Source organism: Miniopterus natalensis, chromosome 10, assembly GCF_054644295.1.
Source record: "Miniopterus natalensis isolate mMinNat1 chromosome 10, mMinNat1.hap1, whole genome shotgun sequence".
NCBI lineage: Eukaryota > Metazoa > Chordata > Mammalia > Chiroptera > Miniopteridae > Miniopterus > Miniopterus natalensis.
In genome coordinates, this window is record NC_142090.1 from 83,785,136 (window position 1) to 83,807,850 (window position 22,715).

The 22,715-nt window shown below is 57.6% G+C and overlaps 1 protein-coding gene across 1 annotated transcript in view; it reads right to left on the reverse strand.

Annotated features, from left to right (window-relative positions):
- ABCA13 (ATP binding cassette subfamily A member 13) overlaps positions 1–22,715 on the reverse strand; it is a 77,431-nt gene that overhangs the window by 22,282 nt on the left and 32,434 nt on the right. The window contains exons 21-32 of the mRNA XM_087820881.1: positions 20,584–20,721; positions 19,628–19,808; positions 17,623–17,841; positions 16,769–16,965; positions 16,159–16,316; positions 15,807–16,037; positions 10,844–10,940; positions 8,952–9,174; positions 6,092–6,181; positions 3,855–3,924; positions 2,893–3,011; positions 1,777–1,864 (exon numbers count right to left, since the gene is read on the reverse strand). Of these exons, the coding sequence (XP_087677007.1) occupies positions 1,777–1,864; positions 2,893–3,011; positions 3,855–3,924; positions 6,092–6,181; positions 8,952–9,174; positions 10,844–10,940; positions 15,807–16,037; positions 16,159–16,316; positions 16,769–16,965; positions 17,623–17,841; positions 19,628–19,808; positions 20,584–20,721 (1,811 nt within the window). The remainder of the gene's footprint in view (positions 1–1,776; positions 1,865–2,892; positions 3,012–3,854; positions 3,925–6,091; positions 6,182–8,951; positions 9,175–10,843; positions 10,941–15,806; positions 16,038–16,158; positions 16,317–16,768; positions 16,966–17,622; positions 17,842–19,627; positions 19,809–20,583; positions 20,722–22,715) is intronic.

The window sequence follows — 22,715 nt, forward strand, 5'->3', positions numbered from 1 at the left end:
AAGTGGGGAAAGTGACCAGAAAAAAAAAAAGATTACTTTCAAATTAATAACTGAATGTGGAACATTATTTCTTAAAATAAATGGAACTGCACGTGTGCTGAGCTCAGAGCGTAAAGCAGGCTCCCCGCCTGGGGGGAGGGAGTCGGAGGAGAAAAGAGAAGACGGACAGCGTTATTAAAGTTGGGGTAATTGGGAGCATAAAAGTGCTAATTGAACCATCAGTGTCCATGTTTCAAAATATTAATATTGTAAGCAGAATTTTTTAAAAATATTCTCCCGGTGGAAGGCTGGCCGGTGTCTAGAAGAAGTTAGTGAACCAACCAACCGGCAGGCTCCGGCCCAGACCTGCTGACAGACAGCCCCTCCCCCGGGCGGCCGAACCTTTTATCTGAAGTGGATACAATGTATCGAGTGTTTTGCTTGAACAAGGTAAACACTCCAGGCGGGAATGAAACAACTCACAGAGCTTCCGTGAGCCACGTGAGCCACGGCCTACCCCACAATGAGCTTAATTCATAGTAAGCCTGCGCCTATGAAAATTTTCTATTTTCTCTTCGGAAAGACTGAAAATTGGACAACATCTTATGAATGTTCCCTAAAGGCCAAAGTAAAAGGCTAAAAGATTCTTAGAGGAAATGGACAGGTTTCCCCTACTAACTTGGCATATTCTAATAACAGCCACATCCTATGATCAAAAAACCAGCAGATGCATTTTAGGGTATTTTTCTATCAAGCTACGAATCTTGATGTTTTCGTATCGAGGGATAAATCTCCTCCCCGGTGGTGCCGGCTGAGGGAGGATTGCTGAGCAGTCTGCACAGCCACAGTGTTTCGTCGGGGATTACATCGTGAAATACGTCCGTCCACATTTTCTTCCAGGATTACACTGTGCAGTGTGAATGTTGAGACTTTTATCAGGGATTAGATTGTGAAATACGACTGTTAAAAACTTCTCCCGGGATCACACAGGGAAACGCCAGCACCCACAGCCCTAATCCTGATGAGCTTTTCCAGGCTCCCTGGAGCCACGAAAGCAGCGAGGGGCCTGCCTCCCGGGCTCACGCGGATGGACCGTATTTCATCCCTCACGTGGCCAGCTGACCAGCAGCCTCACCACCCCCAGGACCTGCTCTTTCCTCGTTTCTTTCTCAGGCGGGACACCCCCAAACTGTGTCCCAGTCGCAGGGACTGAAGCTTGGAGTTGGTCGTGTCTCCCCGCCTGCAGGCTGAGCCGGGGCTCCCCCGAGACAGCCTCTGCCGTGACTCAGCACTTCTGAGTCCCTCGGGGGACAGAGGCGTCCTTCCTCCGCCGCTCCTCATCCCTGCCCGCCCCTGCTCCGTGACGCCGCGGGAGATGACAGTCCCGCAGGCCCTGGAGAAATCCTGCCAGTCACTGTGTCTGCGCCGTCCCCGGGCCACCCCGGGCCCTGGGTCCTGGCGGGTCGGGAATGTCAGCATGTGGGGAAGAGTCCGGCCCCCAGGGGAACCGGGGATGCTGCTGGTGGTCCTGACGGGTCGGCACAAACTGATCACCTTCTCAGGTGCGTTAGGTGTGTCGGGTGAATTCAGATCGTAAACAACAGTAACCATTTGCTACGCGCGCTGAAGGAAAATTATTTCCTCTTTCAAGGGCCTGTTCAGTAGAAACGCTTTCACTCCACAGGAGCAAACACCGGGATTTGACTTGGTTCCTCCTGAGCCCACGGACGTGTCTGGATACCGAGTCTCCCTAAATACTTCCTGGAACAGGAGAAACAAACAAACACAGGCCGTTACCTTTGCCAGGTTTCTTGGCTCTGACACACTCGAATCAGCACCGTGTCCTGGATCCGGGGCTCGAGCTCCGAAAGACCAGCCTCCGAGCCTGGAAACGGCGGACGGGCGTTAGGGCTTTACTGCGGGGGCCCCCGGCCGAGGGCACCGGCACCACCGCACTGGTTATGACGACCTGTGACCCCGAAGGGCAGCCGCTGAGCATCCCGTGGGGGACGGGGCCACCCAGGAAGCCGCCGGCACACAGGGCGGGCGTCCAGGGAGGGCACTGCCCGTGTGGGGGTCGGGGCGAGGCTGCGGCCTCGAAAGCGTGCTGCTCAGAACCTACCACCTTGTCAGGAAACACCCGCCCGGGGCAGGAGGGCATGGCTGGGGCGACCAGCTCTCTAATTATTTTCGTTAACGGCCGTTTCCCCTGCAGATCAGCTGATCCCAACCACCTGGCGGGACCCGCTTCCCAGCTGCCCTGCCTCGCACTGCTCTGTCCCCCTGCTCTTGCTTCTGATTTTTAAAATATGTTTTTATTGATTTCAGAGAGAGGAAGGGAGAGGGAGGGAGAGAGAGAGAAACACCAATGATGAGAGAGAGCCCTGCACGCGGCCTGCTGGGGATGGAGCCCGACCCGGGCCTGGGCCCTGACCAGGAATCGACCCCTGACCTCCCGGTTCATAGGTCGACGCTCAAACTCTGAGCCACGCCGGCCGGGCTCCCCTCCTGCTTCTTTAGTGTTAGTGCAAAACTGCCTGGCTCTGGGGGCACAGCAGCAGTGGCCGCGATGTAGAGCCCCGGGAAGCACCCCTTTTGCCCCATCGAGATCCCCGAGGCTCAGGGAATTCGCACGACACAAACGCCCTCCCAGAGCAGCCCGCGAGGAGCTGGGAGACACAGCGGCCTCGGGGTGCGGCGGAGAGGAGGGGTCTGAAGGGACCTCGCTCCACTAGCCGCTGACCACCTGCCCCCACGCCCGCGGGTGCAGCCGACCAGGGCACATCAGCAGTCGGGGGCCTGTTACCCCCATAGCTTTTGCTGGGACTTTTATGAGACTTTTCACATCCTGAGAACGTTGCATTTGAAAGAACAGGCTCTGCACAGCGGTGCCCGGGGCAGGTTCGCACCCACCTGGGTTTCTCACTGGGCAGCAGCAGGTACTCCTCCAGGCGGACGGCCGAGAGGTTCAGCAGCGTGTGGCCCAGGCGGTTGGTCAGGTAGGAGGCCCGGGCACTTGCGTTTGGACAGGTCTGTAATTGTTTGCAAGGAGAGAACGTAGAAACTTATTTATAGCCCACAAGCAAGCAGGTTACTGACGGTACCTTTAACTAAGCATGGCTGTCTAAGGCATTCGGTTTTTACTAAATTATATGTGCTGCATGCTCACATTTCGTCAGGAGTCGCCTACATCTGAGAATGACACCAGGATCCCACTGGGCCCTTTGCATCAACTGTGTTTGGGAACCGCACATGCTTCGCTATGTGTAAGTTTGGGCACTCCGGGCAGCTGCGGCCCTGTTTAGTAGTAGGATGTCTATGCCCGTGTTTCAGTGGGAATCAGCCACAGTCAGAAGACCGAGGTGGCATCTTAGCTTTTAATATCCAGCCCTCACGCCCGGCCTGCGGGGCTCCATCCCCGGCGGGGGGCGTGCAGGAGGCAGCCAATCAATGACTCTCATCATGGATGTTTCTCTCTCTCTCCCTCTCCCTTCCTCTCTCTGAAATCAATTAAAAACTATTTTTAAAACTTAACATCCAGTCCTCAGAACTCAAATAAATACTATGACGAGAGCCCTGTCATCCCGCCTTGAAATGTTGGGAGATTTCTCCCCGAGGGCGAATCTAGTGTCCTTGTCAGTAACTGCGGCGAGTGAAGGAGGGAGGCCGCGGTGGGGCCCGTGTAACACCTGCGACGTGTAAATGTTCACTTTGTGGAATGAAATGAAACTTCTCCAAGCAGCAGCCCATCCAGTAAACCAAAGCCACAGAGGCTCGCTGTGTTTACAAGACCAGAGAATTTATAAATGAGGTAAACACTACTGTTATTTCAGGTTTAGACTTTCAAGAAAAATAAGACCATGACAGAGACCTACCAGGCAGCCGCAGGAACCCTGGGCCTCCAGGCGAGACAAGGGGTCCGTGTGCCAACAGGAGGAGTTCGTCCTGCGGGAACAGCGCGGGGACCGGTGAGGACTCAGGCTGCGAGCTGTGTGCCGTCCGTGTGAGAGGAGCAGGGCCCGGAGGGTCAGTGCACAGCCTCCCCGATGGCCCCCAGAGCATCTTAGCAGAAAATCAGCCAGTGAGCAGAATGTAATCTGCCATTTCAAATGTTCCCTCTGGCCCCGGCCGGTTTGGCTCAGTGGTTAGAGCGTCGGCCTGCAGACTGAGGGGTCCTGGGTTCGATTCCAGCCAAGGGCACGTTCCTCAGTTGCAGGCTCGACCCCCAGCTCTGGTTGGGGCAAGTGTGGGACGCAACCAATCGATGTGCCTCTATCACATCGATGTTTCTCTCTCTCCCCCTCTCACTCTCTCTGAAAAGCAATGGAAAAAATCCTCGGGTGAGATTAAAAATAATAATAAATAAAAATAAAATCAGATGTTTTCTCTAATCAATAATCGAGTGATTGCTAAAGTCCACCAGGAAGGAAAAACATAGATATTGTTGGATTCAATGATACTTTACACTAATAGAAGGAAACTCTCTTGTTTTAAATAAAAACATTTCCTTCACTCTGGGACCTTAGTAACCAACGGTTGTTTGTGCAACATGGACATAAATTACTATTAATGGAAGTATTCACGGTGCCCTTGTCTGAGGGAGACCCACAGCCTGGCCTTATGTTATTTAGACCAAGAAAAAGGGTAGAAATTGTTACAAAACAGGAGTAAGCTAAGGACAGACTCCCTGGATTTTACAAAGTAAATGGAGAGATGCTGAGGGCGGTCGGCAGGCTGGGCCGGGGGCTGAGGGGAGTTTGGGGGCCACAGCCACTCCTGCGACAGAACCGAGAAGCGAAATCGCGGTCGGGACAGAATTTGGGATGTGTCCTGCTGTCCTTGGCATTGATTCTACCCGTTTATCCCTCTTGAGAGACCAGATAAAGAAACGTCTCTTTCCTGCCAGCTGCCCTGTCTTTGCGGCAATGCTGGGCCAGGACGGACGGGGCCCAGGCCACCTTCGGTTTCCCCTCCGCAGACGATTTCACATCCTGCTCGTTTCGGGAGCAGAGGAATGAAAGCATCACGGAGAAGCTCTTACTTAGTTAACGTAATTACTTTGTCTTTCAGGAGAAGACTAAAGGGAAACAACATAATTAAGTTTCTATTAATCCTTCCTCACTGAGGCCATTAACAGCAGCTATCCAGCCTGCAGCTAAAGGCCCCCGTGACGAATGGGCAGAGTGTCACCATAAATCAGAGAAAGATATTCCCAGCATCGCATTATTGTCTGGGTTTTACGTTTATGGCTTAAGAACATACACTATTGTCCTTCATATGTCATAATGGTTTTTATCACTTTTCCCATTTGCTCCACCCAGAGCCACTAAGTCCTGAGACCAGAGCTGTATCCCATCGGTACCCTGGTTGCTGTGGCTGATGTAGATCCTCAGTACATAACAGTCAGGGAGCCCTGGCTGGTGTGCTCAGTGGTTAGAGCATCGGCCCGCAGACCAAGGGGTCACAGATTCGGTTCCCGGTCAAGGGCATGTACCCGGGTTGCAGGTTCCATCCCCAGCCCAGTCGGGCATGTTCAGGAGGCACCCAGTCAATGTGTCTCTCTCACATCGATGTTTCTCTCTCTCTCCCCCTCCCTCCCTCCCTTCCAGTCTCTCTAAAAAGGTCACGTCTATAGGATCATTTTCAAATCCAAGGAAGAAAATAGTCAATGTAATTCACTCCCAAACTGAAGTCACTGACTCAAGTCCCTTAAGTTAAAAAAAAAAAAGTATAGCTAATATTTCCACATGTGCAAGTTTTCCCTAAAAGTAAATGACAGGTAATACATACTTCCTATGTGATTGCTAGTTAATGTTTTAGCTTTGGGTTTTATTATAAGAAGCAGGATGCTATTAATTATTGATTAATGATTTTTGCAATAATATAAGCCATGTGTTTGCCGAGGACGGAAAGGGACAATTACATAGCTTATCTCGGGTCATTTTAGGAGGCCAGTCGCCTCAGGTCTGTTCAGCACTGACCAGCTCGGTTGGCAGGTGTTCACTTCGTGGAACGTGAACTTGTCACCTGAACACAAACCACGACGGGACGTCTCCGGCCTGTGGGTCACTGGTTGGAGGAGACGCCTGTGCAGAGGGCAGCTGGTACTCACAGGTCCGGGTTCGGGGTGGCACAGAGCAGCTCCTTGTCTTCGAACTGGCGCAGAAGCACGTGGGTGAGCCCCATGCCATCGCTCTCACTGCTGCTGTCAGGAGAGAAAGGACTCGAGATGACGGGGTTCGAATCAGCCAGAGGTCGCAGGGCAGGGACTGACCTCACAGCGCGCCCGCGTCGGGCTGGTCCGGATTCCTAGCAGCTCATACAGAGCGAGCAAATTGTTCAGTTTTACGGTAAAGCCAAACCAGCGAGGAGACAGGGAATTCCTTCAACGCACAGCTTTGCCACCGCAGATGGGCACCTGTGCACACCTGCCTCCCGGGAGGTTATCCTCTCATCTTTTCACTTAATGTGGTGCTATCCCCGTCTTTGGCATTTTTGCATGAGTTTTTAAAATGAGTTTCAAAGGCTGCAAAACATTACATCGTGTTAACATATTAAAATCTATGCAAATATTCTGCTAACGGTGCTCTGGTTTGGCTTGAACGTTTGTTCTGTTACACGTTTGTTCTGCAAAAAAACCACGGCTCGTGTCCATGTGGATTTCGTTTTTATACGTGAACTGTCTTAAACAGCATTTGCTCGTGGGGAAGCCCTAGCGCAGGACCCTGAGTGTGCATTGGGCACGCGCTGAACTACAGTCTTTATTTCTCTGGCCCAGGTCTCGTAAGTGAATCAGTGGTTCAGCAGCGCGGCTGAGAACCAGGGCCGCCCGCGCCGAGCCTCCTTGTGGGAGATGCACCCGGAACGAGACACAGGGTCCTAGTCGGGGAGCTGTGGGAACAAACTCCGTGTAGGAAACGTCTTTACGTCAGAAAAGGCAAAGCAAACGACGCTGGATGGAACCTCTGTCAGCTGGGCTGACTGGGAGCAGGGCCCATTGTAGTTGATTTAAATTCGGAATGATCGCGTTTATGGACGAACTAGAGCGACGACTGTCCAGACCTCGCATCACAGTTTTGTGTGTGGCTTTTTTTAATCTTCACCCGAGGATATTTTTCCCATTGTTTCTTAGAGAGAGTGGAAGGGAGGGACGTAGGGGGAGAGACAGAGGGAGAGAAAGGTCGATGTGAGAGAGACGCATCGATGGGCTGCCTCCCTCACTCGCCCTGACTGGGGCCGGGGATCGAACCTGCAACCCAGGCACGTGCCCTTGGCTGGAATCGAACCCACGACCCTTCGGGCCACAGGCCGAAGCTCTAACCACTGAGCACACCGGCCGGGGCTGCATCACAGGTTTACTGTAGCATCTTTATCCCCACCTGTAATTCTCTGCTGGTCCCAAATAAACCCACCTCTGCTGATAAAAAGAACTGGGTTTTTGATTGTCAAAGTCAACATGGTTTATAGCTGGTCTAATATGATTCCCTGAGGCTACGGCCAGAAATACCCGACGATGAAAAACACTGGCGTTTACAGAGGAGTTATGTCCCGTACGGGGGCGGAGTGACCCCCCTGCACACACAGCTTTCGAGTTTCTGACAAATGAGAAAACGCTTTCCCAGGAAAGAGACACGTTTCCCACTGAAATGTTCCCATAAAAAGAAAACACTATTTGTGACATCTGTGGAAATTCTCCAGGCCGCCCTCTTTTGACCTATTAACCCAAGAACAAATATAAAAGTTTAAAATGCTTCTTCTGAAGGAAAACATATATATTGATCCATAAAGTAGTTTACTTGGAGTAATTACGAAGAGCAAGATTTAAAGTTATGGGTTACTTTTTACTATTTTTTTTTTGTTTGTTTCGGTCTAAAGGTCGCTGTTTAAAAAAAAAAAACAGACACGAAAAACACAACAGACTGGCTTTAAATTGTCCCTGTTGCCATAAAACGCGAATGCTCGTTCCCACTGGGCGGCGGGGGCTGCGTTCAAGGTGCCGTGAGAGGCGGGTGGAGTCGCCCTCAGCAGACCCTGGGCTGGGAATCGGGGCCTCGTTGTGATTCCCGGGGCAGCTCCCAGACGGGCCCCCACTGCCCTCTCTCCAGCTTCTCCAAGTGCAGCGCCCACCAGCGACCCAGCAGCCTGGCTGGACACGGGCTCGTCCCCGAGCCCCATCCTCAGGGGCCCCTGTGCTGCTGACTAGCCCCCCTTCCCCGGTGATTCTGGTGCAGACGGAGCTCAACCAGCCTGGAGGACCAGGGGCTTCCGGGAGGAGAGTAACCGCCTGGCTCCTCCTGCCCCCACGGCTCCCAGCTTCCCTGCTGAGGAGCAGCTGGCCTGGGGGGGGTCTCAGGCTCTGCCTGCAGAGTCCACGGGGGGGGGGGGGGGTCGCTTCCCTATTGTCCCGGCAGCGTACGGATGAAATCAGCTGCAGAGCGGGGGCCGGGGGCCAGGAAGGACCCATCCTCCGAAGGACAGCACCCAGGTGAGGTTGACCTCAGCCTCCCCAGGTCCCCCCCAAGGAGTCGAGGACCAGCTGCGCTGCAGGGCAGACGCCTTCCTGCGCCTGAGCCCGGAGAGCTCGGGAGCGAAGAGGGAGCGGAGGTTCGTCAGCTCTATGCAGAGACCCAGCCTCCCAGTTCCTCCCAGTTCCTGCTCCAGGCCTTGGGCTGGTGTGGCCGGGCCCGTGACACGTCAGCCAGTGGCACTGGGTCCCCTTTCCCGGAGGGGACCTGGTGGCCCTGGGGAGCTGCAGGTGCCCAGCAACAGGAGCTTGGAGGCCAGGCCGGCCTCACCTGCCCAGAGACAGGCCCTGGGAGGAGCCAGAGCTGCCCGGAGCTGACCCGGGTGAACGAGGCCCCACAATAGTGGAAACACACGTGTACCCGAAACTCCTAAAGCATCGAGGCTGTGGTCATGCTTTCTAGTAAAGGGGAAAGCACAGTCCTTCCCTGATCGAGTGAGCGTCTTACCTGAAGAAGTAGGTTTCGGCTTCCCCGTAGTGGCCGGGTGTCAGCTGGAGGGGAGGGTAGTCGACGGCCAGAGGCCTCACCATGAACAGGCCCATGGCCAAGGCCACAAAGAGGACAGGAAGCAGCAGGACGCAGAGCGAGCCCCGCCAGGCCCGGCGTGCGCCGCACAGCCGCTTGGTCAGCAGGGCGGACACCTGGGTCAGGGTGCTGGCAGGGGCGCCGTCTGCAGGGACAAGGACATGAAGCCTGAGTCACCCAGGGCCCCCCAGCCCCGGCTCTGTGACCCTGCACCTAAGGCCCCCCAGCCCCGGCTCTGTGACCCTGCACCTAAGGCCCCCCAGCCCCGGCTCTGTGACCCTGCACCTAGGGCCCCCCAGCCCTGATTCTGTGACCCTGCGCCCAGGGCCTGACTGGGGAAAATCTCATCTTTCCATCCACACCGACCTGGATTGGAATCGAGCCTCAGCCACCAACGTGCTGTGTGACTTCTGGAAAATGACCTACCCTCTCTGAATGTCACTTCCCTCGGTTATGAAATAAAGACCTAGAACATTTTCCCGCCAGGTGACAGGATTATTATTACTGTACCTACTAAACTGCCAGAACAGATGTAGTGTCGACCTCCCATCACAGTAAATGCTCATCAGAGGCTCAGGAAGCTTTGGGGGGGAGGGGCTTTGCTCATATTAAGAAAAATAAATTTTCTCACCTCCCCGCACATGTTAATTGGATATAAATGGGGAAAATAAGGGGCTAAGATAATTTGTAGCCTTGAGTCAGCACCAATCAAAAATTCATGGCTAAACTCGTGAAAGTGTTCATGTGAGTAATTTAACAGACAAAATTAAAACCAGACTATGGAGAGTTGTCGCACTTGACGTATGTGCCCAATTACGCTCCAGGCTCCCATCCCATCCGTAACTGTGCCTCTCCGTTCGCCCTGACCGCCCAGCTGCTCAGGGAAATGGGCAAAGATTTTTTTCTGAGGGGCAGAGTGCCCAGGATTCGGTGCGCGCCCGGAACGTGGGCGCCGCAGTCCAGTGCGCCCGTGCCTGGGGGACTTTAAATAAAGCATCACAAACGCAGTGCTTTCAAAAGAGAACCGTCCCAGTCAAAACCAAGCCAGCGGCTCACAGAAGCCTACACAACAGCCGACAGCTGGTTCCTGTGAAAGAGCAGCGATAGGACTTTCAGCTCATCAATATGGGCAAATACTCCTCTAAAAAGCAAACTCAGGCCCGGCCGGTGTGGCTCAGTACTTGGGCTTCATCCCAGGCACCAAGAGGCCACTGGTTGGATTCCCGGTCGGGGCGCATGCCCGGGATGCGGGCCCGATGCCCAGCCGGGGGGGTGCAGGAGGCGGCCGATCAGTGACTCTCATCACTGATGTTTCTCTCTCTCTCCCTCTCTCTTCCTCTCTCTGAAATCAATCAAAACACATTTTTTTAAAAAGTAAACTCAGTATTAATGAGGCTTCCTTCTTTAAAAAGCTAACAGGTAGAGCTATATTTATCTAAATTGTTTTATTGATAATAATTTCCCAACTACATGTGACCCAACTCATAACGTTTTATCGGTTCGTTTCGTGGAACAAACATACTGCCTTTTTAATATATGGTTTTTCTTTAAAATAAGGAAAAAGGAAAGGAGAGCCAGGTCAGGGTAATTGTCTACCATCACATCGCGTCACCCGAGTCAGCGCTGTGTGTGGTGTAGTGACGATTCGGTTCTTTGGAAAGCAGTCCGACTGTAACGGCCAAGTTAGGATTTCACTTTGGGAAAGGTCACCCTCAGGCCCAGCCACGGTTTTGGACAATGGAAAGGCTGCCGAGGCCCCTCTGAGTCCACCAGCCTTGAAAAGACAGAGACTCGCCGCCCGGGCGCCAGGGCACCCCGGCCCTGCACCGACCGCCATGCCGGGGGCAGGTCCCCACGCTCAGGCTGGGTTCCCTCCTTCACGTGCACCAAAGACACGTCCTCCTGAAGCCGCTAAATGGCCCCAAGCTCAGGTTTCAAGCCTGAGCCCCCTGAAGTGGTAACGGACGGTCAGCGAAGGGGTTTGGGGCGCCGTCTGCTGCTCCCACCACCGTTTCAGCCCCTTTCTCGGGCTCTGCTCCAGCCACAGCGGGGAGGCAGGTGCACAGCGGGCGGCCCTGGGCTCCACTGTCCTGCAGACCTGGGGTGGAAGACGGGCTCCAACAGCTGCTCCAGGGACAGTTAGTGATGACACTGAAGCAGGAGCCTTTAAGGGGTACGTGGCCCACAGGGGGGTCCATAAATACAGCCCGGACTGGGCCCTGGGCTCACCTCCCTCACTGTCCTACCACCTCCCGCGTCCGGCCTCACCGTGTGCAGGGAGGTCCTCGCAGCCACGGGGCTGGGGCTCAGGGCCCCTTGCTGCCTCCAGGTAAGACCACGGCCCAAGGAAGGTGCTCGCCGAGGTCTGACGGTCATACGTGGTGGACAAGCACTACATCCAGCGTCCTATGTGCCTCCTGTGTCGCTGAGACGAGGCCACCCCCCCTCCAGGGCCATTCCTTCCCCGTAGAAAACAACACCCGGTGCCTCCCGCAGCTCCGCCCGCTCTCAGCTTGGACAGCCTCGCCTGCTGGCCTCACTCGGCTGTGGCACCCAGGCCACGGGCAGTGGCTCCGTCTCTATCTGGCTTTCGGCTGGAGTGCACGCGGCGGGTCAGAGCAGGCGCCAAGCCAAAGCCGTGACTGCGCCGTGGCTTTGAGAGACAAGAAGAGCTCAGGTCCCCAAGCACCCCCGTCCACACGAGGAGGAAATGGGGCTCGGGGCTGGAAGGATGAGCAGCCAGCTTGGGGTGCCCGCTGCACGGTGCCGAGGATTGGACGTGCCCATCGCCACCCTCGGGAGCTCTCTCCGGCCGCCCTGATCTGCGCAGCTGCCAGGACTCACGCCTCACAGGCTCTCGACGCCCCACGGCCCCTAACAAGCTGCGGCTTCCCGCACCTGCCCCGCGTCTGTCCGTCCGCCCGAGTGGCTCAGCCCCACTCTCTCGCTGGCACGGTTTCCCGCGAAGCTCCCGCCGGCCTGGACAGCAAACCGCCTTTGGCGCCTGCAGCTGGCAGCGGCCGCGGCCCCTCCCGCCTCGCTGGCGGGAGGGCAGTTTTCCCAGTCCAAGGGAACGCGGTTAAAAAGGAAAGGCAGCCACGTGGGTCTGACGGCACAGTCGGCCCCGGAGACAGAACTCGGAGCCGCTCTTTCAACAGGCAGAGGACCGCGGCCTCGCCGCGTGGGAGGCGCCGTGCAGACACGACTGTCCTAAAAAGCCAGCGAGAGGCCGCAGGCCCTTCCCGCCAGCCACGGCCGAAACCAGCCTCCATCGGCACAGGGCTCAGGGGGAAGGGAGGACACGCAGGGGGTTGCTTGTGGAGAGAAAGATGAAGAATCTCAGGTGAAGTGTTCCTGAGACGCCACAGAGCTGAGAATTTCAGATCTTGAAGGGGGGGGCGGTAAGGCTTTAAAAAGCCGTGGACAAGCCTTCAGAGGGAGAACAGCAGCTTCCAGCTTCTCTCCGCACTAGAGGAACCTGTGTTCCCTCCCGTGAGCATGGAGCTTGGAGACTTTTCTCAGTGACCACGGACCCCCCCACGTCCGGGAGGAAACAAGTGCTTTTCTAAAAACCGTGGACGTCGGAGTCCCCAGGATCCACCCGAGGGGACGCCGGGCCTCAGCACCTGCCGTTTGCATAGGCGCCCGGGTTGGCTGTTTGGTGACGGCCGTGGTCACAGGTGTGAGCACACAGCTCGCCGAGGCTCTGACCGCAGGGCCTGGTGGTCAGCGGTGCTGAGCACCTTTCCATGCCCCTGTCCATCTGTACGTCTTCTTTAGAGAAATCTGTGTGTTGTGGACCTTTGCATGTGGTGGTCCTTTGCCCATGTTTTAATCAGGTTATTGGCGGGGTGGCTATTGCGTCGAAGGAGTTTCTTATATGTTTTGGATATTGACCCTCTGAGAGATGGTTCGCGGGCCTTTCCCCCAGCTCCGGAGGTTCCCTTTGCACCCCACTGTGTCCTTGGCTGTGCGGAAACTCTGGGGGCGGGTGTGGAGCAAAGGGAGCCTCGTGCACTGTGGGTGGGAATGTAAACTGGTGCAGCCCCTGGGGAGAGCACTACAGAAGCTCTTTAAAAACTTAAAAAGAGAACGGCCATGTGATAGATTTATCCAATTTCAGTTTCTGGGTATTTAGCCAAAAGAATCTGAATCAGGACCTTAGAGAGGTGTCTGCACCCCTGTTCCCTAAAGCAGCATTCACAGCAGTAAGATGTAAAAACATCCACGTGTCCACAGACGGACCACAGACAAGGAGAGTGGTCTGTCCATCCACGTGTTCATCCACAGAAGACGGACAGAGGAAATGTGGTCTGTCCATCCACGTGTCTCCAGATGGACAAGGAGAAGTGGTCTGTCCATACCAAGGGATGTTGCTCAGTGATAATATCTGTGACAATGTGGGTGGACTGAAGGACACGGCAGAAGCTAGACACAGAGACCAAAGCTGCAAGATTCTACTTAGCGGAGGAACCAGAAGTAGTTAAACTCTCAGGAGGGAGAGCGGGATGGTGGCTGCGGGCGGGCGGGTAAACGCCAAGCTCCTGCCTCTGAACGGCCTCCTTCCTGTTCAGCTCCACCTGTCCCTGCCTTCGGTCTCCCGCGCTCATCTTTACCCGTGCGCGATGGCGATTGCCCTCCTCGGAGCTCCCCGCCCCTGTACTCACAGAAGTAGGCAGGAGTGTGCTCCCGAGGCCCGCGGCTCTGTGGCTCCACCCCCGGCCCTGGGGCAACATCAGGTGGCTCTTTGGGATCTTGCAAAAGCATCAGAAACACCTTGTATTGAGAATGAAAAAAGAGCTTTGTATTATATTACGTTCCTTTCCACACGGCTCTTCTTTCTTTGCCTTAATGACCCAACTGGATCATCAGGACGATATTCGCCCAACGCGTCATGATCCACCCATTCACTCGCGTAACTGGTGCGACTCGAGGGCCCCGGAGTCCTTGGCAAGCTGGTTGCAAGGCTGCTCATGGGGAGTGGGCCTGACTCGGTTTCCTCACGTGACACACGGTAACAGCCAGACACGGAACAGGACTGTTCCCAGCAGTGATGCGTTTACACACAATGACCCGGGACACGGCTGCAGCTGCGCGTGGGGCCCTGGAGCTGCCGGCCGGAGGCGGTGCAGGGACAGCCAGTGGGTCCCGGTTAACCCTCCCTCAGCCGATGGGACGGGGGCTGTGTCCGGGCGGGGACGGCCCCGAGGCCCCGAGCGCCGTACGCGTCCCCCAGGCGCGTCTGTGAAGAACACATTAGAAACGGGAGAAACGGTGCCCGTCAGGAATGGTCCACGGAGCGGCTTCCTGCGCATCTGACTCTAAAGGGAGCGGCCCCGCCCGGGGCAAGCGCGGTCGGGAGCTGCGGGGCGCAGGTCTCGGCGGGGAGGGAGCGTTCTCCATAAATCTTCCTCTCTACACTGCGCTCCGCTTCCTCCTTCGTAACAACGCTCCCTGTGCATTGCGTCAGGAGGCCTCGCCCTGGCTTCAGAGACGGCCACACGGGTGCCCCTGGGCCACCGAGCTCCGGGCACCCCGGCCCAGCCCCACACCAGGCAAACACGGGTCCTGGCACCCGGGGCGAAAGGGTAAACTTTGTAATGAGACTGATGCCCGGCTGGCATGGCTCAGTGGTTGAGCGTCGACCCGTGAACCAGGAGGTCAGGGTTCGATTCCCGGTCGGGGCACCTGCCCGGGTTTCAGGCTCGGTCCCCAGCAGGGGGCGCGCAGGAGGCAGCCGATCAGTGACTCTCATCAGTGGTGTTTCTCTCTCTCTCTCTCCCTTCCTCTCTGAAATCAATTTGAAAAAAAAGAAACTGGTGACAATCGTGGTCAGATTTCCCACGTTAGCCTCGCTGGCCTGGGGTCTACTCAGGGACCACGGTTTACAGAACCGTACTGTGGTTTAAAGTGTTAATTGGCAGGCTCTCCGGACCCTGCGCCGTCCTGGGCAGAGCTCGCCGATCAGGGGAAAGGCAGGCGTGGGGTGTGCGCGGCCCTGCTAACCATGGTCGATAGCAGGCGAGAGATGGGAAAGTCAATACTTGCCAAGTGTAAAAAGACGAAATTGGTTGGTTAGTTATTTTATAGACTGCACCACACAAAAGAAGGCTTTTTAAGGCACTTAATCTTTTTCCAATTTAAGACATCTTTCTCCAACAGGTCCAAACGTGCTACGATGTTATATTTTGTTAAATACACTTTATGTATTTCAGGCCCTTTGCTCAGGTCTGTCCTGCACACAGATGACTTCTTTTTAGCACCGGGGGGGGGGGGGGGGGGGGGGGGGGGGGGGAGGGATACACGAGACCTGATCAATTGGTGTTTATTTAGCATCTATTATGTGCAAAGCATGTGCTAAATGTAGGGCATGGAAATTGCTGCGAGAAACCGGAGAAGCACTAGAATCTCCGGAGCAATTAGGCAGCTGGTCCTGTTGCCTGTTGTCAGGCTCCTTGGGGTGATTAACTGCAGGACGCGAGCGGGGCGCCCTGCGGGGAGCAGCCTGCCGAGTGCTCTCGGGGCGGCGGGAGCGGGGAGCCCCCGTGTCTTGAGTGTGTGTGAGGCCCTGACCCCACGCACTTGTTGGAACTGACAGGGGCAGATTTTACCATGTGCAACTTCATAAAAAAAAAAAAAAAAACAACTAAAAAAAAAACATGTTATAAAGAACAGAGGGAAAGGAGGAGGGAGACTCAGAAACTGCCCAAAGGGACATGGGTGGGGAACGTATAAATGAAAATACGTTGCAGAACAAACATGGACGCTAAGCAGCACCTGCTCCAAGGTGGTGTCTGAGACCCCGAAGCCGGCCAGGTGCAGGCGGTGCTGGTGCTGCTCCAGCGCCTGGAAGAGCCCCTTGAAGCCGGCTCGGTCGGCGTCCCGGGGGATGGCGTAGCTCAGCGTGTGCCCGCTGCTGTCCTTGAGGAACGCTTGTGGGATGTAGGCCTGTATCAGGGCTGTCGTGTGCGCTGTGTCCTTCGGGTCCTCCACCTCCAGAACAGAAGGCTACACCCCCCCAAAAAAGAAAAAGTAAAAAATATAAGTGCAACCATCCCGAACATACATCCACTGATCCTGATCTCACAGGGTGTCTCCAGGCCCCAGGGGAAGGCCGCTCGTGGGTCACCTGCTTCGTGAGCACAAGGCTCAGGCCCTGGCTGTGGGCCGCGGTCAGGGAGAGGGGGGGGCCGCAGAGGCAGAGCCGGCCCCGCTGCAGGACGGCCACGCGGTCACTCAGCGCCTCCGCCTCGTCCAGGTGATGGGTGGTGAAGATGATCGTGCGACCTGTGGCCCAAGAGAGGCGGCGTGAGAACCGGCCTGACCCCCGGCCGGGAGGCCGTCCGCCCTGTTCTGCCAGAGGGAGAGTGGGGACAATGCCAAGATCGTCACCCATTTCTAAGCCAGAGAGAGCCCAGCCAGTGTGGCTCAGTGGTTGAGCATTGACCCATGAACCCGGAGGTCAGGGTTCGATTCCCGGTCAGGGCACAGGCCCGGGCTGCAGGCTCGATCCCCAGTCGGGGGCGTGCAGGGGGCGGCCGATCGATGTTTCTTTCTCTCTACTCCTCCCCCTCCCTTTCTCTCTAAAATCAATAAAAACATTTATTTTAAAGTGCCCTGTCCCTGGTCTGGCATCTGAGGCAGCTGGACACTGGTCAGTGCCACCCGGTGGTTCGGGTGACAGGATCCAGTGAGTCCCCTAAGAGGACCGGGAGAGCAGTGGCAGGGGCCACTCCCACCTTTGCGGTACCGGAGGATGGTGTCCCAGATGCTGCGCCGGGAGCAGGGGTCCACCCCGCTGGTGGGCTCGTCCAGCACCACAGTCCTGGAGGAGCCGAGGAACGCGGCGCCGATGGACAGCCTCCTCTTCAGGCCCCCGGACAGGGCGCGGGCCTGCTTGTGCCGGTGCTGCGTCAGCCCCACGTCCAGGAGGGTCCTGCACCGAGAACAGAACCCTCGCTCGCGCCCGGACCCCACAGCTGTGCTGAGACCTCTCCGCAAACGGTGACCTGCGGTGACCGAGGTCTCCGGCCCCGGGGCAGCTCCCCCCGCAGTCAGGCCCGGCTCGGGCTCTGCTTTGCAGCATCCAGTTGAGAAGCTGAGGACACTCGCGACCTGGGGGCCCGGCCACGGGCGCCCGGAGAGAGCAGCGCCCGGCGCAGGCAGGCGGGTCCAGGACGCCACCGGCTGCTGCCCTGCCCCCAGCCCACCCTCCCGAGCTCATCTCCCGGGAACACGCTTTGCTTTCCGACCAGGTGTCTCCCTTCTCCACCTGGTCTGAGGGACTACGTGTCCCCAGTGGGGCGGAGGCTGCTGCTCTCGCTGGCCCGTCCTGGCTGCCCCAGCCCTGCCCCTCCCCAGCCCCCGGCCCTCCCCTGGGCACGCCTGGGCTTCCGCCTGGACTCCCCTCCCTGCCTGGGCATCAGCTGGTCAGCGTGGCCTGTCCCTCCAGCTGTGAACAGTCTGGCCCCACCCAAGGACAAGTCAAGGTCAAGTCCTCCCTGAGACACACCCCCCCCAGCACTCGTGCTACCAAGCGACTGACTTGAGCTGACACAGGGCAGGGCTGGGGCGCAGAGTGGCCGAGACTCACTTGTCCACTTGCTGCCGGCGCTCCGCCCAGGTCCACTGGGGGGACTTGATGGCCGCGAAGAGTAGCAGGTGCTCCCGGACGGTGAGCCTGTCGAACAGGATGTCCCGCTGAGGACACACCCCCAGCTCCTTCCTGACAGCGGACAAGTCTGTCTGCAGGTTCCTGCCATCAACAAGGATGGTCCCAGACGTGGGAGCAAGCAGCCCTGTCACCAGGGACCTGCGGAGAAGAGAGTCAGCAGGACAGTCAGGAGGCTCGGGACGGGGCGGGCCTGTGGGCACGGGGGCTGGGTGGAGGGGCACAGAGCTGGGCCTGTGGGCACGGGGGCCGGGGGGAGGGGCACAGAGCTGGGCCTGTGGGCACGGGGGTCGGGGGGAGGGGCACAGAGCTGGGCCTGTGGGCACGGGGGGAGGGGGGAGGGGCACAGAGCTGGGCCTGTGGGCACGGGGGCCGGGGGGAGGGGCACAGAGCTGGGCCTGTGGGCACGGGGGCCGGGGGGAGGGGCACAGAGCTGGGCCTGTGGGCACGGGGGGAGGGGGGAGGGGCACAGAGCTGGGCCTGTGGGCACGGGGGGAGGGGGGAGGGGCACAGAGCTGGGCCTGTGGGCACGGGGGCCGGGGGGAGGGGCATGGGCACCAGGCTGGTCTGTATCGGGTCCCTGCTCTGGCCTCCGCCAGCCTGTGGGAGCTCAGCCCCGTGAGCCCCGTGCCCCTCATGAGCAGCTGGCTGCTGGGCTGGTCTCAGCCCTTTTCCGGGGGCTGTTCACGCTGCTTGTGTGTCTCAGGGCTTTTTGTGTTTTCCGTTTTGTTAGTATGTTTGTTTGTTGTTAATCCTCAGCTGAGGATATTTTTCCCATCGCTTTCCGGAGAGAGAGAGACTCATCAATTGATTGGTTGCCTCCTGCACACGCCCTGACTGGCGCCGGGGATCAAGCCTGCAACCCAGGTACATGCCCTTGGCTGGAATCGAACCCGGGACCCGTCAGTCCACGGGCTGATGCTCTAACCACTGAGCCAAACTGGCCAGGGCGGGGCTTTTTGTTTTAAATAGTGACAAGCAGTCTGCTAACCGTCCTCTGAGAGCTGCCCGGAGGTGACTCCAGGTGCCCTTCCTCACTCACTGCAGGACCGACCAGGTCAGAGGAGCTCGAGCCGCAGGGAAGCGCCTGCAACCGCAGTGTCCCTGCAGGGGCAGGCGTGGGGCGCTGGCGTCCTGGCCGCTGCTGTGCGGTGGTCACTCCCCCCTGGAGACACTGACCCAGTGCTCGGGGGGCTGCGGCTCCCACCCAGGCCCCGGGAGAGAGGAAACCCCCAGAGTTCCTCTCGGGTTGTCCTCGGGATGAGATTCCAAAGCCTCGTGTATGTTATTTGTCCATCTTTCTTTAAAAGGTAGAAAAATATTATTTTTGCTGTTTTAATGAAGCAACTTCAGCACCACTAAGCAACAAAGGCTGAGGCAGCTCCGCCCCAAGGAGCCACGGTTTCCACGGGCCACTCGGGCTGCCTTGTGGGCCACGGACGTCTGAGCTCCCCGTTTCTCTGGGACAACGCGGTTTGATTCTTTCACCAGATTTAGAGCCTTTGAATTCTAAACCAAAAACCAAGCCTTAAAAAAAAACCAGCCAACCACGCAAAATCAGGACATGAGAAACACTACTCGGGTGTTTACAGAACAACAAACTCGGTTCTGAATTTCACCTTCCCACAGAAATGCAAGCGAGATTAAACTTAGGGGGAACTGGAAGGGTCCTGGGCTTTCAAAGGTTAAGTGAAAACAGGCGAGTTATTTGTAGGGAATAGACGAAGAATTTAAGATTTTAACATCCACCCCCCTCCTTGGCATGTGCTCCAGGCGCCCAGGGTGATGGTCGGCTGGGGGCACAGCAGCTCCGGGCAGAGGGCCCTGTGTTCCCTCCATGAGGAAAGAAAATCCGGTCCCCGGCCTCTCAGGTAAGATGACATTTAAGAACAGAAGCCCGAGTTTTACAGGGCAGAAGGGGACGCACATGACGGTGGTCTTCCCGGCGCCGTTGGTCCCCAGCAGGGCGGTGATCTGGTCTCTGTGGCAGGTGAGGGTCAGGTCTCGCACGGCCGCCTGGTGGGGCTGGTACTCCTTGGTCACCGACACCAGGGTGACGCCCGGGGCGCCCCCTTCCCTCTCCCCCTTCCCGTGTTGTGGTGACGACCCTGTGAGGAAGATGGAAACACCCCTGAGAGGACGGCAAACGCCCCGATAGCGAGAGGACCCAGCGGCGGCCCTGGACACGAGTTGTGGTTCCAAAACTTATGAAACGTGCAAAAATCTTTCTTTACAAAATCAAGAAGCAAATCACGTAACAGCAAAATTTAGGGAGCTCTCGGGTTACAAAGGTCTGCAGCCTTACGCTGTCCGTTTCGTAAGAAAATAAAAATAAACCTGCACACATGCACACACGTGTATGTACATGCACACATGCACAAAAATGCACGGCTACACATACATCTGCACACGTGTGCACACGTGTGTGTACATGCATCCACACGCATGTGCACACATACGCACACGTACACACGTGCGTGTACATCTGCAGAGGACAACAGCACGCAGGTAAGTTACGCGCCAAAACGTCCTCAAGCAACACTCTCCCGAGGAGGCGAGAGTTAGTAGGTGCCTGTCGTGTTCCAAGTTTTCTGAGAGATTCGCAGTTTCCTCGTGTGGCGAGAAAAACCATACTTTCCAGAACTGCCTTGTAGAAGAAACCGTCCTGCGGGAGCCTGTGCGTTCGCAGACCCTCGGCGGTCCTCCGCCTGCGAGGGGCCCCGGGAACGGCGTGAGCACCGCGAGGACGGGCCGCGCTCCTGCCCTGCCCGGGGGCAGCTTCCCGTGCGCAGGGACAGGGACGCTCTCCCAGGGACACACCAAGTGGGGACGAGGGAACACGGGGCCTGAGCGCCGCGCGCCCGGCGTGCTCTCCATACAGACCTGCGTGGCCGACGTTCTCGCGGGGGGAGAACAGACCGGGACCCCGAGCGCACTGCCCCCGGGCCGCGGGGCCACACAGGCCCTTCCAGTACGAGGCCGTGAAGGGGAAATGCCACGGCTTCCGCAGGCCGACCGTTCCTGGGAAGCAAGACAGGGGCCGGGTCAGTTCAGCTCTTCTCTGTTCAGAGCAAGCTTCTGTAACAGGACGTCGTGACTAATTAATACAGGCTGTCCTTCCAGGTGGACGCACTCCGCACACAGCCCGTGTTCGAGGCCAGTGACAGTCCCCAGCCTGCCCAGGGCCCCTCCCTCCGCTCCCCGCGAGGCCGCCTGAGCAGGCGTCCAGGACACAGGTGGGGTTCACCAAGACAGCAGCGGCGCTGCCTGACGCCCCGACTCCCCCGAGCGCAGCCGGCCCCGCCCACCGCCCTGCGGCCCTGTCCCCGCCTTTGTCCACCTGGGATGTGCGCACCGGTGACTAGACGGGTGAAGAGCATGAAGGAATTAACCAGTTACAACTTCTACAAAGGAGGTTAAGTCGCGGTGCCAACGTTCCCACACGAAACACATCGACAGCCTTTCATCAGGCGCCAAATCCCTTCCGTCCCCTCAGCAGCCACGCGCCCGCTTCGCGGGCTGAGGTGCGGGTGGGTTTCACGGTTAGCAGGCCTCGGTTTTCTTTAGCACATCACCGTAGCTTAGGTCCGGTGCGTGGGCCACACTCCACGGGGCACTGAAGAGGGAGAGGCCCTCGAGACCACCCAGCAAGGGAGAGACACACAACCCCTCACCCCATCTCATCAGATGGTTGAAATTACCACAGAGGACAGCAGGAGGCGCCACCTCTGCAGTGAAGGGAGGCGCGGAGCCGGCACCCAGGCCAGTGTTCTCCATGTTACGGGTGGAACTGTGTCCCCCAACATTTATACATTTATACGCCGACGTCCTAGCCCCCGTGTGACTGCGTTTGGAGGAAGAGCCTTCCAGGAGATGACTAAGGTTAAATAAAGTCACCAGCTCAGGCACTAACCCCATGACTGGTGTCCCTGTAAGCGGAGACCAGGACACAGGCTACATGAGGACACCTCGGAGGGAAGGCCACGCATAGCCACGTGTGGACTCCCTCAGAGGTGAGGCCACGGGTGGACACTCGGAGGGAAGGCCACGTGTGGACGCCTCGGATGGGAGGCCACGTGAAGCCACCTCGGAGGGAAGGCCACGTGTGGACACAGGGAGGAGGGGCGATACACGCCTGGGGCACCGACACCTCGATCCTGGACTTTCTGCCTCCAGACCGCGGGACCCTTCATTCCCGCTGCTTGGCCACGCGGTCCGAGTGCTCGTTTTGGAGGCCGGAGTGGACTCATGCAGACGGGCTGCTCTCCAAGAGCCTCACGAGTGAACACCCATCCCCAGCGGGAGGGCGAGGGGCCCGCGGGTGGCCACGCCACACCACAGCCGCCCTCCCCGCGCTCTCTCTTCCGGCACCGCCAGGGCCCTCCCATATTAACACACGGCCCTCGCCCCCGGACAAGCGGAGCTGTTATCACCTCTCCCTTCCTGGTGGGAAAGGGCCCCAGAAAGCCTCCCCGAGGACCCTCTGCCCGCGAGCTGCAGCAGCTTCACGACAAGCGTGCGGCGCCCCGGGAGCCCCTGCCTGTCGGACACACACATGCAACACGGAGACGCTCCTGCCGTCCTTTTAAACAGGTCTCCCCTGACTCACAGCCAGGAGACTCGCCTCCTCTCTGCTCCCCTGACCACGGGGCAGGAACGGCGAGCGTGTGGAAACAGAGGGAGACGATCCTGCAAACGCTGGTGCTCTCCCTGCTGCTCAACAAGCAGTTTCCTGCGAAGGGCGACAGCTCTGTCACTGCTGCTGATGGTGGGGTGGGCACCCCCTGAGAAAGCGCCCTGGGGTTTGGACACCTTCGGGTGCTATAGGTTTTGAATTAGCAGCGGCGAGGGGGCCGCCTAGAGGCCTGGGCAGGAGCTACATGGGGCCGACGGGCCCAGGTAAGCGCAACGAGGCCGGGGTGAGGCTCGCCGCGGTGGAGGCCTTTTGGAGGGAAAAGGAAGACTTTAGAAATAAATTGGATATTAATGGTGATTGCTAATTACACCACCCCAGC